Genomic DNA, 17,968 nt, shown 5'->3' with positions numbered 1-17,968 from the left:
GTGGGGCTGGCTGTTACTGATTTTAACCAGTTAATGATCAATGAAAAGACCTTCCTTCTTATCCTATGATTGCTTACTTTGCTTATGATCCTTTAGTGAGGGACCTTATCAAAGATTTTCTGAAAGTCCAAGTATATCAACTGAATCACCCGTGTCCATGTGCTTTTAGACTTCCTCAAGGAGCTCTTGTGCACTCGCCTAAGACCCTGAGCTCAGGGTGTGTAACATCACCATCACCCAGATGGTGCTATTATATATGGTCTTTCATTCACCCCTTTAAGAGCTTCAAAAGAAAGTGAATGAAACATGAAATCGTCAGGCCTTGTGGGATTGCAGCCACCACATGGAGTGCAGATATCTGTTGCCAAGGAGAACTGTGATAGTAGCAGGCCTCTAGTCATACTGGAATGCTCCAGAACATTGTTCGGGCACTTTTTTGGGAGAAGAGTGATCGTTCCAGAAGTGTGGTTTTTTTAGTACTCACAACATATTGGATACCACTCTGTATGCTTATGCAGTAGAGAAAAAGAAGAAAAGTTAATTCCAGACAAAATGCATCTTGTATTTCAGCTACATACACGCAGCCAAGGGCTCAGCCTAAAGAGGCTGCAGTCATGGAGATAAGGGCACCTGACAATAACAATGAGTTTGGAAGAAAGACCAGGGGCAGCTACTTACCATGCCAAGTTTAGACCATGCCTTGCAGAGTTTTGGCCACCCTGAGATACTCCATGTTCCACCTTCCCCCCCGATGGCGGGGCTGTACCTATTTTGCAGTCTGGTCCAGGCCTGGGAGCCAGCCAGTTCTATCCATCAGGCGATGCAGAGCCGCTCCTCCACACTCCAGCACGGGGGAAAACAGAATCCATGAGTCACACCCAGCAGGGAAAACCCTTCTTTAATGCTTTTTGTTATTTGTTTTCAGGATGTTGATCGGCTGCTAGATGCGATGAAGAATGCGTTAGCTGAGGACTCTCGCACGGCCTTTGTGTTCAACTGCCATAGTGGCAGAGGGAGAACCACCACAGCCATGGTTATTGCTGTCCTCACTCTGTGGCACTTCAATGTAGGTACTAGCTCAGGGATGGGTCTCTTGTTCTAAGGAGAGCTTGGAACAAAGGAAGTTCCCAGGAATGAATCCCTAAATACCAAGTCCTTGCCTTGTGAGCAGTGAAAGAAGGCTGTGCTGGAACTTCAGTAGGAGCCTTAGAATGGAATAAGGCCTCTAATAAGATTGTTTACACTATTTTGGTGCTGAGCAAACCAAAGAGGTTTCATTATTGCTGTGTGTGTAGCCACTTAAGTGGTGGAACAGATTATCCACCAATTAATTCCTGCTTCGTTACATCGTTTCCAGGTCTGTGAAGTCTGTTTCCTTGTGCTCTGTACTACTGGGGCTAGTCTGGGGCATGTCCTAATAGTGGAGCTGGAGGTTATTAGCTGCATGAGCAGTGCCACTGAGGAGTTGTGCTACAACTTGCAATGACAGCAGGGGTTTTTTTTCAATGAGAAATGTGGATCACTATTTTAAAATGACCTTGAGTGTAGCTTTGGATGGTGGAGACCGAGGACCTTTCTTAGATGTAGCCAGCAAAGAAGCTTAAGAACAACAGTTAGTAGGACATTATTATTATTATTTATTATTAGATTTTTGCAATTCTTTAGCATCCTACATCCAAGGCATTGTAAAGTGTTTTGTAAACATTAAGGAATTAAGTCACGCAGCACCCCATGAAGTAGTTTCATTTTATAGAGCAGAAACCAAGGCAGAAAAGTTCAATGACTTGTCCAAAATAACTCAACGAGTCCGGAGCAAACCTGGGACAAAGGGCATCGGGTGTCTAGTGGTTTGTGATCAGATATACAAGTCAGGAGACTTGGTCCTGTATTCTTAATTCTTGCACTGATTGCATGGGCAAGTCATTTAACTGCTGTTCCTCAGTGTTGCCTTCCATTAAAAGAAAATAAAAGGCATAAGTAGGTGCTATAAGAGCGAGGGATGAAAAAAACGATGTTGCAAAGTGTTATCTGTAGTGCCCATGCCTCCTGATGTCCAGTTCTGCACTTAGACCATGGTATCCCACATACAGTATTGTCAAGTGGCTCAGGAGTTAACTCAGGAAACCACTGTATGTGAGGAGGTGTAATTGCATAGCTTTTTAACAGCTCCATCTGACTTGGCCTCTTCTTCCTGCTGCAGGGTATCCCTGAGGTGAGTGAGGATGAAATTGTGAGTGTGCCTGATGCCAAGTATACCAAAGGGGAATTTGAGGTGAGTCCTTCTCCCATATTAATCTGCCTTGATTCAGGGTGTCTTGTGAATCTCCAGGGACTACTCATGTCCTGTTCCTTCAAACAGCTTCAACATTTTAGCTACTACATTCAGGGACTGAATCTCCCATTAAGTGATGGGTCCTGTGTTTAGGATCCTGAAGAAGCAGCCAGACTGTGGACTGTTCACACTGTGGTTAAAACTCTGATTGTAAAACCCGGTTCAAGCCTGGGTCCTGGCATTTGGGGGCTTTTCTGGGGCTCTGATGTTGGGATTTGTGTGCTCGTAGTTCATATTTGGAGATAGTGTGATTTGTAAAACAACATAAGACCCATGTGCAGAACAAGGGAAGAGGATGATAATGGCCTGTTAAAGATTAACACATTGTTAGGCTAGCCTCAGGAGGTGCTAAATGTCTGTTTCCATCAGCTACGTCAAAGCAGACACCAGGTGTTAGCTTACAGGAGTGTGATGAGGTGTACTTACCCCACACTGGAGATGGGTTAAGCCAATACTCCTGGCAGCAGAAAGCCATGCCCCCCTCGCCCCTACTGGGCATACTCCAACTGCTGCTTCGGTATAAAGGAGCGCAGCCCAGCTCACTCTGGGTAAGCCGCCAAGAAGAAAGGACATGTGGTGGAAGCTCCAGCCGGAAAGCCAGAGGGAGCCCGTGGATGCCCCATGGAAGCCAGACTCACAGGCTGCTATGTCTGCCTAAGGAGCCAGAGACCTGATGATGCCCAGGCAGAGGCTTCGGGAATTGGGGTAGAGAGTGGCCCAGGGGTAGAGCAGGGAGGGGCTGGGTCCCCCTACCCTGGCTGCCACCTATCCCCAGGTGGTGGCCCCTTCCACTCTGACCATTAGGTCACACTACCTTGAAGACTGGGGTCATGCTATTGACTTTGGCCATTAGGCTGCACTGCCCTGAAAGCAGAGGTGACTCCATTGACTTCAGTCACTAAGGCACCTAGGATGGCTATTGACTCTGGCCCTTAGGCCATGCTGCCCCAAAGGCCACGAGGCCGCCTAGCCCTGTACATAAGGGCCGCCATTGACTCTGGCCATTAGGCTGTATTGCCCCAATGGCAGGGGCTGCTCTAGTGACTCCGGCCGTCAGGCCATGCCGCCGTGCTGCCCCGAAGGCAGGGGAGGCTCTATTGACTCAGGCCCTAGGACACCTGGCCCTGGTCATAAGAGCAGTTACTGGTGCTGGTCCCTAGGCCACGCTGCCTCAAAAGCAGGGTCAGCTCAACTGACTTGGGCCCCTAGGACACCTAGGTCTGAACAGGAGGGCAGCTATTGACTCTGGCCACTAGGCCACTCTGCCCTGAGGCTGAGCGCAGACAGACAGACTTAACCGTGGGGCCACGGGGCCCATACCCACCACCTACAGGAAACGGGGCATACATGCCCTGTGACAAGGAGCCATATCTAAAGAGCACTCTATTTGTCCATCAGCTGCAGGCAATCTAAGTATCAGAAAAAATAGCTAGATTAATAAGGGGTGTTTTTTAAAACTGGGCTCACTCCCCACTGCCCACACCCCACCAGAGTGCAAATGTTAACCAACTGTAAATTCAAGCCTCAGGGACCTTCCTTCATCTGCTTATAATCATATATAATTATGCCCTACTTATTAACCCCAGCCTCTCCTGTTTCCCCATTGCGATATCAACCAGTTCTGTCCATTTTTATTTTCTGAAGGCAACAAACATATTTCACCCTAGTGTCTGGCGTTTTTTGTTTCTGAAAGAGGCTTATGAATCCCACAGCACGTGTGGCAGTTGTATTAGTCTGTAACCTTGGCAAGCCCACATTCTGGCTGGTGACCTGCAGGTGGGTGGTTGGTGTATAGTATGACAGTGGCAGCTGCTTATAGTGAATTCAGATAAAGTTTCCATTGATCATGAAGTAAATGAAAGACCCTGATGGTTCCAGTGCAATTTGCAATTCAGGTCATATTGAAATTTTCCTGGAGGAAACAACAACTTGATAATCTACTTTTATTTTTTTACAAAATAATAGAGAGCTGTACCGTTACTGTATCCTGAACTAAAAATGATTCCAAAGCCAAAATATAATCACCAAATTTGTGTCAAGTCCACAAGCTGCTCAGGTCTGATGCCATATCAAAGTAGCTGTTTTTGAGACTAAATTTGATTACAAAAGTTTTGGGTTTTTTAACTGGAAAAGAAACTCTTGAAATTTATCCTAGCACAATCAAGGCTTTGCTTGGTATTGTAAATTTATTGAAAACATTTGTTGAATAGACGGATTAGCCATTATACTGAAAGTACATCAATTACATGCCAAGTTAAAAATTAAAACTTGAATGACACTGCCAAGTGTCTTCGCAACCCCTTTTTTTATCATTACGACCCCAAATGGGATTGTGACCCCAAGGTTGGGAACCGCTGGACTATGGTAATAAGGGCCCTATAAGTATCTAGGATATATAGATAGTTTGTGTCAACTGGCAGATAAGCTCTGAGGGGAGTAGTCAATCAGAGTTCACAGATCATATTGGGCAGTCACTGTATAGATGAGAGTCTGATGTGGCTGTCGGGCAGTATGCTCTGTCAGTATTGTTGTAGTTGTTTGTTAGCATAATCTCATCCTAGTAGCACACAATGTTAAAGCTCTAGCTTAATTGAGTGGGAGCAGGTCTGGCACTTAGTGACTCTAAAATGAATGAGTACGTAATTAGCACGTTGGGTTTCAGGGAAGAGATTATAGTTCTATGTAATAGAATAGAAACTAAGTATTTATATGTAATCATATCATTAAATGGCCAGCATTTACCATTTACATGAACCATTTGTGCAAGATCCGTCCGGGACGGGTAACATGCAGCCACAGTCTTCAAAAGTGATCATTGTTTCTGGGTGCCTTGGGTTTTGACAACTCAAAATGAGACATGTTGGGCCTGATTTTTTGAAGGTATCGAGTGCCCCCAGTTTCCATCAAGTGCAGCTGTAGCTGGTGGGCAATTAGCACTTCAGAAAATGAAGCCCAAAGTATGTCAAATTTGACACCCAAAATCAGTTGCTGTTTCTCAAAGTTTTGGCCTCTGATTCTGAATGTTGCCTTTATGGGACTGAGGTAAAGTGTTCCTAAGTGGTTTTTTCTTCCAAGCGTGGGGAATTCATACCCATTAGCAATTGAGAGAATTACCCACATAAACCCTGTCCTAAGAAAATAAACACCTAAAATCTTGGTGCCTTAAATAAAGACCAAACCACCAGTGTAATGGAACCTTGATTATCTGAAGGGCCTTGGGGGACACTTGAACCCTGTGAAAGATCAGGACTCATTCTACAGGAGAGCTGGCCAAGCTGCTTTTAGGACCATGAATCCTGGAGAGTTCAGAACCTGCTGGGTGTGCTCCCCCTGATGTAGAGAGAGCAGTCCAGCTTGTCCGAAGCTTTTCAGGGGCAAGCAGTGTATGGGAGTAGGGAATACAGTGAGGAAGCCACAGTACTGTGCTGGGGGAGATAACCAGCCTTGGTTTAACAAGAGGTTTATGCCAATGTGAGCTTAGTAAGGCAAAGCAGCCCAGTAGGGGACAGATTTTCTCCTACTACAAGATATGCGTGAGAGGTGGAGGATGTGTGTGTGCATGTTGTTAGAGTGCCAGCTGTATATCACTGATTTCTCTACCCTGCACACTCCAGCTGTGGTCTTGACATAGCCCATACACCGGCTGGTAATAATGGCAACCAATTGAGAATTGGCAGAGTGCATTGAGGGTCTTGCCCACAGCACATGTCCTACACAAACATTAGAAAGGCGTGATGATGGACTGGCCACTGTGCTAGCTTGACACCAACTGAGAACTTCCAGCCCTCCCCTTCTCTCTCATCCCATTCCAAAGGAATTCTGAGTGGGCCAGTGGGTGGCCCCTTTGGTCTGCTTGTGTGGAACAAAGGGGTTAGATTGTGGGTGAGAATCTAGCCTTAAATGCTTTCAGGGAGGTGGTGGTGATTTTGTATTACTCTAGTGCTGAGGAGCCTGATCCTGGACCAGGATTCTGCGGTGCTAGGCGCTGTACAAACAGAAAAAAGATGGTTCCTGCCCCAAAGAATTTACAATCTATGTATAATACATGAGACAACAGGTGGCTACAAGAGGATAGATTGGGGCGCATCACCTGGAATAGTCCCATCTATTTTGTGCTGCTCAAAGTGTGTAAGTTTTGGGATAAAGTTGGTTGCTACTCTTGTCCCCCAGGTGGTGATGAAGGTGGTGCAGCTTTTGCCAGAGGGGCACAGAATGAAGAAGGAGGTAGATATGGCGCTGGATACTGTGAGTGAGACCATGACACCTATGCATTATCATCTGAGAGAAATCATCATATGCACCTACAGACAGGTGAGTGTGACCAGTCCTTGTGCTTCCCAGATTCACTCTCTTCATTCCACATTTATTTTTTCACTCTTCTGTAAATGGGAGGTACAGGCACTTTGATTAACAGCCTAGATGTCTGCTAGTTTAATTTGTTGTTTAATATTTATATTACAGTTGACTCCTGATAACTGTTGTGCTGTTGCTGTAGAAACACACATAAAAGCATGGTCCCTGCTCCAAAAGCTTTAAAATATAGCACTGGGGTCTCTTTGAGAGCCTGTATCCCCTGTCAAAATGCTGTTTTGTTGCTTATTTATTACAGCAAAGCTTTTTGGTGTGGTGTTAGAGAGATCCCTACACCTCCTTCAGGAGTGACATTCTGGCACCCCTACATGTCTGCTTTTCATTTTTCTTCAGTGGCAGAAGCAGTGTCCAAGCTGCTATGATAGTGCTGTTACTCTGAGGCCAGAACCCAGAACTGCTGCTGTAACTCTGACCAGTGTCCGTTTATTGGGTTATGGGTAAATATTTGAAAAAGAAAATCTGCTCTCAAAAAACCAGTGTTTATGCAGATGGTTTGAGCTTTATTCCCTGTGCTAGTTTACTATTCATTGCAGTCATCTCTAAAAGTGTATCTCTTAAGCACTTGCTAAGGATGGTATTCCTGCCCTGTGTCTGAGTCTCATAACCTCTGGCAGAGCATTTCATTTGTACAGTATGTTTTGTATATTTCAGTGGGTGGCAGGGGTTTGGTCATGGAGGAGAGGTGGTGGGCTAAGGAAGTTTCAACCAAATCCTAATAAAAAGCCAAAGGATGACTTTCAGAGATACTTGATAAATGAGAAGGGCTGATAGCTGTGCATATGACTCCATGCATAGTGGGACAGGCTGGCTTTTGATGGCAAGTTCATTGATTTTTGGATTAAATTAGTTGTTACATGGTATTTATTGCTGTCAAGACAAAAAAAAGGCACTTCTTCGTTTCAGCCAGCAGGTGGCAAATGTGCTCTTTTCTGCCTATATTCTGGTAATTGCGTTATGGTCACTTACCCATTTTATCTTTGAAGTTGTATAGCTTTCCTTTTAATGCAGGGGTGGTCAGGGGGGAAAGGGGTGTGTGTGTGTGTGTGTGTGTGTGTGTGTGTGTGTGAGCGTGTGTGAGCGAGGGACGGTACCCAGGAGTTTCCCAGTCCCTGTCAGAAACCTCTGAATTCCTCCTTTCTCTGCTTTTACATCTCCTTCTCTCAGGAACCTGTGTGGCAGGCATCTCTTTCAACCAAGGAGTGCTCTGGACTCCCCATCAGAGCCCATTCGCACCACTCCCCTGCCAGTTTCAATTTCCCATAGTGTCGTCGAGCTTTTGCCAAGAACTTTACATGAATAGTTCTGAATATTAACAGGCTCTTTCTTGAGCAATGAGCAATAGAGCATGTGCACATGCAATTGCTGACTTGGGAATTTGAAGGCTGCTCAAGAAACATGCTCACAGGATACTGTATACTGTGTATTTTTATTGTAAGCTCTGGAAGTAGCATAGAAATGAGAGAAACTAGCATAGAAAATAGTCACAAAACTAAGCTTAGTAACAGATCCTACAGATTCCATTTTCTTGTGTGCAGCTCCAAAGTGTATTGAGAAGGGGAGGCTTCTGCTAGTCCATAAAGGAGACGTCTGGACTGGCAGGCCCAAATATCAACTACTTTAAAAATATTTAATTTTTTTTTTTATAACCCTGTCTGGGATAATCTGACTCTCTCTCCCCCAACCCCTTAACAAAAACCAAGGCCCATGAAATGGATGATGATCAAACTTCATTGCTAGTCGGTGCCTGAGTCACAAAGCCCCAGAAGGCGGTAGTTCTACAGAGTTGCATGCTCCTTTACACATTATACTAGCTCCTACCTGTGTGTTCCAGCCTGACAAGTAGAAAGGGTATAGCTGGCATCCTTTTGGCAACTGCGTTGTAATTCAGTATCAGAACTGGAATATCATTGAGTTTCTTTTCCTCTTCCCTGATAGAACAGTGCGTTTCATGCTGGATGAGCATTCCCTTTACCTGGATTATTGAGGTGTACTCACTGGGGAGAAGATGCCATCAGCTGGCAGGTTCCTGGGTCGAGGGTTTAAATGGAAGCTTTTGTGGGGTAATGATGATGGCTGGTAGAACAGTAAAATAAGCTTTTCATTGGATACTTTAAAAAGCTACGGGGTTGTTTTTCATAATTCTCCTGGAACATATAAGCCCAAACGTGAAAGGAGTTTTGCCAAATTGGTGAGGCCCCAAATTTGACTTGCCTTAAAATGTTCTGATTTCCAACTATAATTTTAAAAAATGAATCATTCGCTTTGCAGCTGAGAACCAGTTTAATGCATTCTGCAGGACCAAAGCAAGAGCCACAACTTTTGCTCCCTCCACAATTGACTCTGCAGCAGCAATTAGCTAATAAATTCCCAGAAGCATGCTGACATCATCCAGGATGCTAATGCATAAATAGGAAAGTAAACATAAGAGGCATGTGAGGTTTAAGTTCCTTTAGAAACGTGTGGGTGGCGGGGGAGAGAAGGCAAGCCAGGAGGGTCACATTTTGCCATAGAGAAAAAGAGCAAAACTGACAGCGGAAGAAACATGAACAATTTCTAAAAGGGTTTTTCAGCTCAAGTTGGACTAGATTTTTAAAAATATTTGCTAGTGGTGCTGTTTTGGTTTAAAGTTGCTTTTCTTACTACAGTGCTGGTGCTCTGAGCATTAGCTTTTAGTCTTGCAGCTTTTCCATATTAGCATGAAATGTAAATACAGGAAAGGGGACATAAGCCCTGTGTTCTTGCTAGTAGTCTTGTCCCATATCTAGTGAAAGAGTCCTCTTTCCAGTGACCTCGGATCAACCCTATTCCATGTGGTGTTTTTGAAAATGGAAAGCAGAAACCTTCCAAAATAATAAATGTGCCTCATGGGCATTAAAGTGAAATGGTCAGATAGGTAAGGCCCCAAGCAGAGGTTTAGTATATTACATATTTCTTTAATTATATTTTAATATTGATGGAAATAGCCTCATGATTTAAAAAACAAATATCAAATAAAGGTTGTTAAGAATGTGTTGATTTAAACATTCCCCTGAAGTATTTGCAACATAAGCTCTGCAGCAATGTCCTTGTGCAGGAGAACTGGAAAGAGAAACTGACTGGAAACAAAATCACTTTGAGTCTTCTGTGTTCCCTCTCCAAGCTAAGTGAAATGCAGAAAAGTAAACAAACAGCAAAGTGGTGAAAAGTAAATTTACTTGATTGTTTTTTCCCCTCTCTTTTTACTTATCCAAGATACTCTTAGGATATGTCTCTGTCGTATAGTGGTAAAAAAAAGAAGTGGGTAAACAAATCTAAATAAAACTCTGTATTCCCCAAATGAGATGCTACACTACACGCTGAGCTGGGAGTGTTATGCCCAGCTTGAGGAGACATGCTCATGCTAGCTCTCATCAAGCTAGCATGCTGAAAACAGCGTATAGAGCAAGCAGCAGGAGGGGCTCGCCACCCTGAGTATATGCCCATCAGAGATGCTAGGTGTACATTGAGGGCAGTTAGCCAATCCTGCTGCTCATGCTACTGTGGCTACATTCCATTTTTAATGCATTAACTTGAGCAGCGCTAGTGCAGGTGTGGCGCCTTGAGCTGGGAATCACATCTTCTTCTCAGGACATTTAAAAAAATAATAAATCTGACAGTATCTGTTCAAACACCACCTCATGCAAAAGGTTGCATGTTAATGAGATTCTCTCCAACCTCGTTCCAAATTGGAGATATGCAACAGTCAGTGCATTTTCACTGTCTTTGCACTTTTAAATTGTAGTTGTTTTCACACAAGGATCGGGAAAGTTTGAGACCGAGGTGGGACTGCAATTTTCAGCACTTCAATACGTTTTATTCACCAGAGTAAATGGGTTCTGAGCTGCAGAGGAAAAGCCCTGCCCATGCCCAATATAAAAACACCATAGATATTTTGGTGTTGTCTTTTACGTGAGCATGAGTGCCCTTTAAATTACCTACCAAAAACCAAACTGCGGTCATTGAGCCTTCCCACAACATTGGTACAAAGCTCCCCTTCTCAGTCCTGCAGGTCAGTGAGAGGCTAAGGAGAAATTCAAGTCCAGGCTTCAAACCTTCAACCATTATTCGCTTAAAAATATATCCCAAAAGGGACAAGTTGGTGCTATAGTTATCTCCACCCTTCTCTTGCTAAATCTGCTCCTACCAAAACCGTCAATCACAGGGATGTCAGGTCCCTTCCTTCTCCCTCTGTCCCCCTCCCTCCCCTATGTTCTTTAAACTGGTATCAGAGATCTGATTGTAGCCAGATGTGGCCCCTTTGACCCTGCTAAAGTGCCTGCCTCAGTCTCTGACTACAAAACAATGGGGCTTTATCCCTCCTCTTTCTCCTGGTCTCATGCACGCAGACTCTCTCTCTGCAGCTGCTAGACTGATAGGTTTATTTAAGTGGGGCCTGTGGTCTTACAACTATGGAGTCACCTTCCACACACACTTCTCCTCTCCACGCAAAATCAACCTTACATCTTCAGAGGGGAAGAGAGAATCACAAGAACTGATGGAAATTCCATTCTGTATAAGAATGTGGGAAGCACTGAGTTCATCTTTGGGAAAGGAAGTGGGAGAAGAGGGGGAATATGTAAATTAAAAAGGACATTGTCATATATTTAAAACTATTCTAAAGGGTCCATAGAAAACTGAGTGCTTTACATCAATTAATGTCCCCAGTGATTAAACTAGAATTGATGGAAATAATAATAATAGTAGCAGAAGCAGTAAAGTGCCCATAAGTCTGTAACTTACCAAGCAGCAATAACCCAAAGACTCTGCCTTATATGTGGAAGGGCCATGAAGAATTTTAGGGATTTTAATTGTATCCATGGGATCAATTACATATGTGTTCTTCTCACTGATTACCCAAACTACTGACAGGACACCCTTGTAGGATTACTCTCCTGAAAGGTGGCTAGTAAGGATAGCTTGGAGTAAATGCAGGTATGATGGAAAAATACCTTTTTCTTTTTTCCCCCCATTTTGTTCATAATTTTTTAATTCCTTCCATTGCATGAAATGCTGCCAAGATCAATATTTACAGCTTTGAGCCTCTGAGGAGGATTATTAAGGGGCTTATTTGGCTGGGACACAATTTGCTGTTGAATAAACTCCTCAGCAGGTGAATGAAATTCCCAGGTGGCACGTGACTGAATATTAGCTTACTTCACTTTACCCTATTTTTATAACTGCAAGGGTGGAATTACTATTACTTTGCATAGAAGCTTCACTCAGGTTTCAAAACAGTACATAAAAGCAGGCATTAAAATGAACAGGACCTGTAGTACCTGCTGGGTTTTAATTAAAACCATGCTCAAATAGAAAGGCTATTTAGAAAATAATCACAACTTTTTGAGCGTCCCTTCTTGAATTCCATTGAGGTAGTCTTTGCTTTACTGGATGGTTCAAAACCACCAGCCATGTATTTTTGAAGTTCTCACAAGCTGTCAAGCTGGCCTAGGTTGGAACTGCTTATCCTAACCCTATTGTAGGCCTATTAAAGAATTCTGTTCTGCATTTTTACTAAAGCTTTGGACCATTAAGTTCAAGGACTGGGATTTATCTAAATCTCCCCTTGCTCCTGTTCTTTACATCTAGGATTCATCGTTATCAGCGGAGTCTGTTTAAATGTTGGTACCATGCAAAGACACAATGCAGGCATAATTTAATGGGGTGGAATGGGACTGTATTTATGTAAAGAAAAGGTCTTAACCGAGATCGTCTTTTATGTTTCTTCCTTTTCTAAAAGGATATGGTAGATGGGAAATTTTCTGTCTTACAAGGAAAACGCCGCAGCTTGAACATGTTTCTAAAGAGCAATATGCTTTTGTATATTAATTACTTAAATGTAAACAAGTGACTTCCCCTTCTCCCCCTCCTTCTGTATCTAAAGCAGCCCTGGGTGAGTCTAAAGATGCCTCTGGTTTACAATAGTGAACAATCCAGAACTGGGAGACTATAAAGCATAAAGCATGTTCCTCCCCCTCCTCTTGAGTTGAGGGGCACAGGAGCCTTATCCATGACAGGAAAATTTCTGCACAGGATTAGACAAGATGGTACAAAAAACATTTGTGCCCTGCCTTCCCATGTTAGCAGTAATGGAGCAGCACTGGTGTAATAAAATTGTTCAAATTTTTCTAGCGTACATAAGGCCTCAATGTGACTCGTTTCTATTCTGGTGCTCAGCTGTCTATCCAACTGCTTTCTTGATTTCCTACACTGTTCCCTATCACACTGACAAAATCGAGTAGAGTTGTTTGTGGCCATGTCCTTTAAAGCAAATCCTTCCAATAGAAAGAATGACACCTTGGCAGGACAATGCTGGGATTGGAACACCTCCTGTCTGTCTGTGATCAGATGTTGTGAACATTCTCACGCTGCTTCCAAACACCAAACTCAAAATGCCATAAAGATCAGCAACAATAATTAAATTGTCTATATTACTGTGGCTAGGCTTGCACAGCTGCTTTCATAAGAGAGACCTGGAGCTTTGCCCAATGCGGTATCCACATTTGACAGTTACTAATGCTGTGCATTCCTTTATTCCTTCTGCCCATCAAGAGCCCATAATCCTTTTCTACAGTGCAGACTGAAAGTACAGTGAGGGGCCAGTCCTTTCCGCAGCGAGACTGTTCTCCTATTCTGCATCTGTGGACATTTCTGCTCTTGGTATGTGGAAAAGAGTTTGCAGGCTGCTCCTCTCTCCAATGGCGCCTCAGCTCACCGTGAGGCTGCTCTCCCTTGGCATTACCTCTGTTTTCCTTTTCTTGATTTCTTTGTTTAAGATTCATATTGTTGATTTGTTCCATTTGTTGGTTGGAGGTTAGATAGCGGGGGAGGGGAAGTGGTGTGTGTGTGCGTGTGTGTGTGTGTGTGTGTGTGTGTGTGTGTGTGTGTGTGTGTGTGTGTGTGTGTGTGTGTGTGCGTGTGTGTGTGTGTGTGTGTGTGTGTTGGGGAGAGTTTATACTACAGTGATGGCTGCTCTTATAAATACTTGAGTATTATTTATACAATGGCCAGATGTGTGGATGGCATTTTACAGGACGACTAGAATCACAAAGCTTGCAAATGAATTGTAGATGTGACACCTTGAAACAGAATTTTATTTCACTAGTTCATTTGCTGGAAGAAGGGCTTTAACATTCATGGCCATTTGTAAAGATAGTTTGGGATAGAGGGGCATGAAAGAGCTGTTTGCAGAGAGAATATTCTTTTCCATGATAATTCACTGGTATGTAATGAACAGTAAAACAAGCCAGATCTGTGACAATGGTTTACAATCCAATTCTGATCCTGTAGAACTTGATGGGAAATCTCCATTTGACTCCAGTGACTTGCTAGATTAACACTGCTCATAAGAGCTGATGTGAACAACTACAGTTGAGGATGCAAGGTCATAGCAGTAACCCCTGCTGAATCACACTTGGTTGCCAGTGGCTGTTTCTGTTGGGTTTTATTTTTTCCACAGTGCAGCTGCAATCAAATTAGAATTTTCAATTAACAACCAAGAACAATTGACTGGAAGAATAAAAACAAAATATCACCCAATAATGTTCTCGGCTTCTTGTCAATTTGACTCTTGATTTATGTAACCCTCTGGGCTTCCAATCAAAAGCAAGCAGTGCATGAGTTGGACTTGGACTGTTCAATCGCACATTTGTAAAATCACATTTGTAAAACTGGAACTGACATAAATGAGAGAGAGAGAGAGATGGAAGGATCCACATGGGACTTCTGTTTCGTTCTACTGCACCATATCTTTGATAGATACTTAGGAGTGAAAAATGGATTGCTCGCTGCTAGATTATTTTATAATCTAGAGTTTTTTCTTAGGGCAACTGTATCTGGCTACAGTGCAACCATAATTTAGACTGGAATGAATCATTAAAATGAGTGGGGTATTATTTCTATTTTGTACAGCAAGTTCCTTTTGTTCCCTTATCGTGTCTGAACTTTAGTACAGCACAGCAAGAAATTACAACTCACTAATCTTTACTTGGATTAAATTCGTTGCCAAGCTAAGACAAACCCCAAGTGAGATGGGCAAGAGATCAAGGTAGTTTGATTTCTGAGAAATGCATGTGAATGGGGCAAACGCTCAGCACTAACTTTGGGATAAACTAATCTGAAATTTACAAAGGAGTGCTATATAGTGAGATGAAAGTTTGTTTGACCTCCTCTCATGTTCAGTTTTTGCCATCCATTTCCATGCAGCAGGGAGCAGAGATGGAAAAGATATATACATACCTTTTGTATTTTATCTGATAGGAATATTGTAATCTGTGTTAGTCACAGGCTAACAAGTGAGGCCAACACGTCTGATTTGTCTCAAGTGTTTTCAAAGTAGCAAGTTGATTTGAAGTCCATCAGTAATTGAAATGGGTTTTATTGCTGCTGTATTGTTTTATTGGATGAATGTTTGCAGAATTCTGCAAACATAAGCTTTTTAAAAGTACATTGCCAACACTGCAAACCTACAGATTCCCAAAGATGCTTCTCAAAGCAAACCAACCCACCAACTTCCCTACCGACTGGCCTGTGAGTTGTGAGAAAGATGATACTTGATTGCAAGAGCACATGGAAGCATGGAGTCTTATCTCCAAAGTCGCTTCACTTGTGATCTCTCAGGTTCACACAGTGACTTGCCCAAATTAAAAATAAAATAAAATAAAATTTGCCCAGCCATGTTGTCTCCTGTGGAACCACGTACAGTGGGATCCCTTCACATGCAGGTCTTCGTGCTTCTGTGTGAATGGGGGGCTGAGCTGCCTCCAGTCAGGATCAGGACCCTACTGTGCTGGGCACTATACGAACCACACAAAGACATGGTTCCTGTGCTGAGTTGCTTACATCCTCTGTCGCCCCCACTGATTTGATGCCTGTCTGTAATAGGGATCTCTCATTGAGAACTGGCCTAGTGAGAACTGAAGTCATCACTGGCCACCGCTGGCTGGCCCTTTTTGGTTATGTTGCTCGCCTCAGAAACAAAGTCCCCGCACATTGAGCTCTGAAGATTGGACTGAAAGCAGTCACTGCCCTGCCACAGACTGGTGGCAGTAAAGCATGGTTGCCCACAATTAACCTGGCTACACCAGATCAGTAATAATCCTGTGGCACTCTTCGCTGCCTGGAATAAAACCGTACAGTGTGGTCATGGACATTCAGCACTATGCTCCTCTGCTGTTTAAGTGTATTGTTTCATGAGGGGGATTGGTTTGTTAGGGACAAAGTAAGCCTGTCTCTCTCCCTGACTGATAATTGCAAACAGCAGGAGCACAAGTTCATGCCCTTTGTATTAAGAGAAGCCGTATGTTGAAACTACATTAATGTGAACGAGGTACTGATAGAGTATGCCAACCACATCTGTGCAGGGCAGTTAACGTGCAGCACGTTGGAGCATTTTACAAACCATACCCCTGTAATGCGTTTTGCAGATGAGCCCTGAGTGTGATTTGTGCTGTGTAGACAAGCCCTGAGTGTGAGCAGGGCCTATGTGCTCACTGCACTGCTGTCACCAGGCCCTGCCATTGCTTTCATGGCCTCCTAGGAGGGCAGTGGTCTCCAACTCCTGGCTGTGGCCCTTCTTACTTGACTGTCTCAACTAACTACTGAAATCTTTTAAATGGAATAACCAAGGGAAGGAAAATCCTGCATCTTCCCAGATGTAAATGTTTAATCTTGTTTCAAAAAATGTCATACCTTTCTCACTGGCATGCCTTATAAACATTAGTCCCAATGTAAATACCACACCTGACTTTTTACCAGGTGAGCAAAACCTTCAGCGCATGCACCACAAACATTCCTATAGCTTTATCACATACTGGCAGCCACTTCTCTGTTGCTTTGTTTCTCTTTCTTGTGGAAGAAGAAGAATCCCAGAAAATACTGAAGTGTCATTTTCATGCCAGGTTATTTTTGGTAATGTGAATGCTGTTAAATCTCTATTTTCTTTCCCTTTCTTTCCAAATGTTTAGATGAATTTTAGTGATCGTTGAACAGAGGTACCAGTAGCATGGGCTAGAGCCAGGCATAGCGCAAACTTCCCTGCACAACTCTGCCTGTGTACCTCGGTCCACACCGGCAATATCCCATGCTGGAGAAGACTTGCTAGTCATGCTGAATTGGCTTTTTGGTTTTGTGATCCTGCTAGGCAATACAGGAGATGAAGTCAAATTCTTTTCATTTATGATGCTGGGCAAATTTGAATCAAGGATCTTCAAATATATAAGCCCTGAACATTTGTTTATCCACTTAGGCTTCAATTTTGCATTTGGATTTGCATGGATGTACCCCCTGTGCTCGTGTGATGCGCTGCCTTTATTGGGACTCCATGCCACCGCAAGGGTCTGTGCACATGGATCTGATTGCAGGATTGGCACCTAAATCTGCAATGAGACACAGTTCACTTTCACTTTAGGGTTCTGCATTATCTGAAGAGTTCTGAGGAAAGGAATCCTTCTCTTGTAGATACACTCACCTTCGTAATGCAAATCAGTAATCCTCAGTCTTAAAATTAGGTTTTCAGAGGAGATGGATCTGTAGAGAGAACCCATCTTTGTGAAATTCTAGTTGGAAACTGCATGTACTAAATGTGAGATGAAAGACTGGAAGCTGTTCCATTTTGTAGCTGTACACTTCTTTTAGAATCCACCTATGGGTCCATATGAACTTTTCAAACATCTTGATGAAGCTGCCAGAGTGTGAGAAAGGTGATTAAGATGACTGTAAATAAGGTGCATGGGCTTACTTATGTGCTTTAACCTGCACTGCTGGACAGACCGCAAAAAATTTCCATTGGGGAGAATTACTTGGGGGACAAAGTTTATTCAGGCTGCCCTATTTCTCTCCTCTTTTGCTGAAGACATTTTCCTCTTTCCTATAAATATCTTCCCCCTCTGTCTCCTTTATTTATTGTAAATGTTGATGATAATCAACTCACCATCAGTTAAAAGTTGATTTCTGGAATCCAAAGAAGATCTGCAGTACAGTGGAATAATTGAGGAAAGCAGGAAGTCACTGGGGAACTGAAGCTTTTTTTGGTACTGATTTTCTAGCTCATTGCCTTGTCTCTTGTTCAGACTGAGTATTTTTGAGCAGAACATGTCCAACTACACAGAAAATATATTAGCTAAGGCACTGCATTTCACACGAGGCACAGCCCAGGAGCAAGGGGGTCAAAGCCCCTTCTGTGCCCTGAGATTCTAGGCTGCTGCAGTGTCCAGCATGGTCCACAGTGTAAATTAGAGAAGCAACTATGAA

General features: G+C 43.3%; 1 protein-coding gene across 6 annotated transcripts in view; it reads left to right on the top strand.

The window, feature by feature from the left end:
* The window catches only part of PALD1 (phosphatase domain containing paladin 1), a 166,002-nt gene that overhangs the window by 98,833 nt on the left and 49,201 nt on the right, over window positions 1-17,968 (top strand). For all 6 annotated transcript variants that reach the window (XM_067552681.1, XM_067552680.1, XM_067552679.1 and 3 more), the window contains 3 exons: window positions 926-1,066; window positions 2,201-2,272; window positions 6,503-6,643. In XM_067552681.1, coding sequence (XP_067408782.1) covers window positions 926-1,066; window positions 2,201-2,272; window positions 6,503-6,643 — 354 coding nt within the window. The remainder of the gene's footprint in view (window positions 1-925; window positions 1,067-2,200; window positions 2,273-6,502; window positions 6,644-17,968) is intronic.

Source organism: Emydura macquarii, unplaced genomic scaffold (genome assembly GCF_026122565.2).
Source record: "Emydura macquarii macquarii isolate MOO-44397 ecotype Brisbane River unplaced genomic scaffold, CSIRO-AGI_Emac_v2 contig_1390, whole genome shotgun sequence".
NCBI lineage: Eukaryota > Metazoa > Chordata > Testudines > Chelidae > Emydura > Emydura macquarii.
Note: the sequence above shows the minus strand (reverse complement) of the source record. Positions and strands in the feature narration are given on the sequence as shown.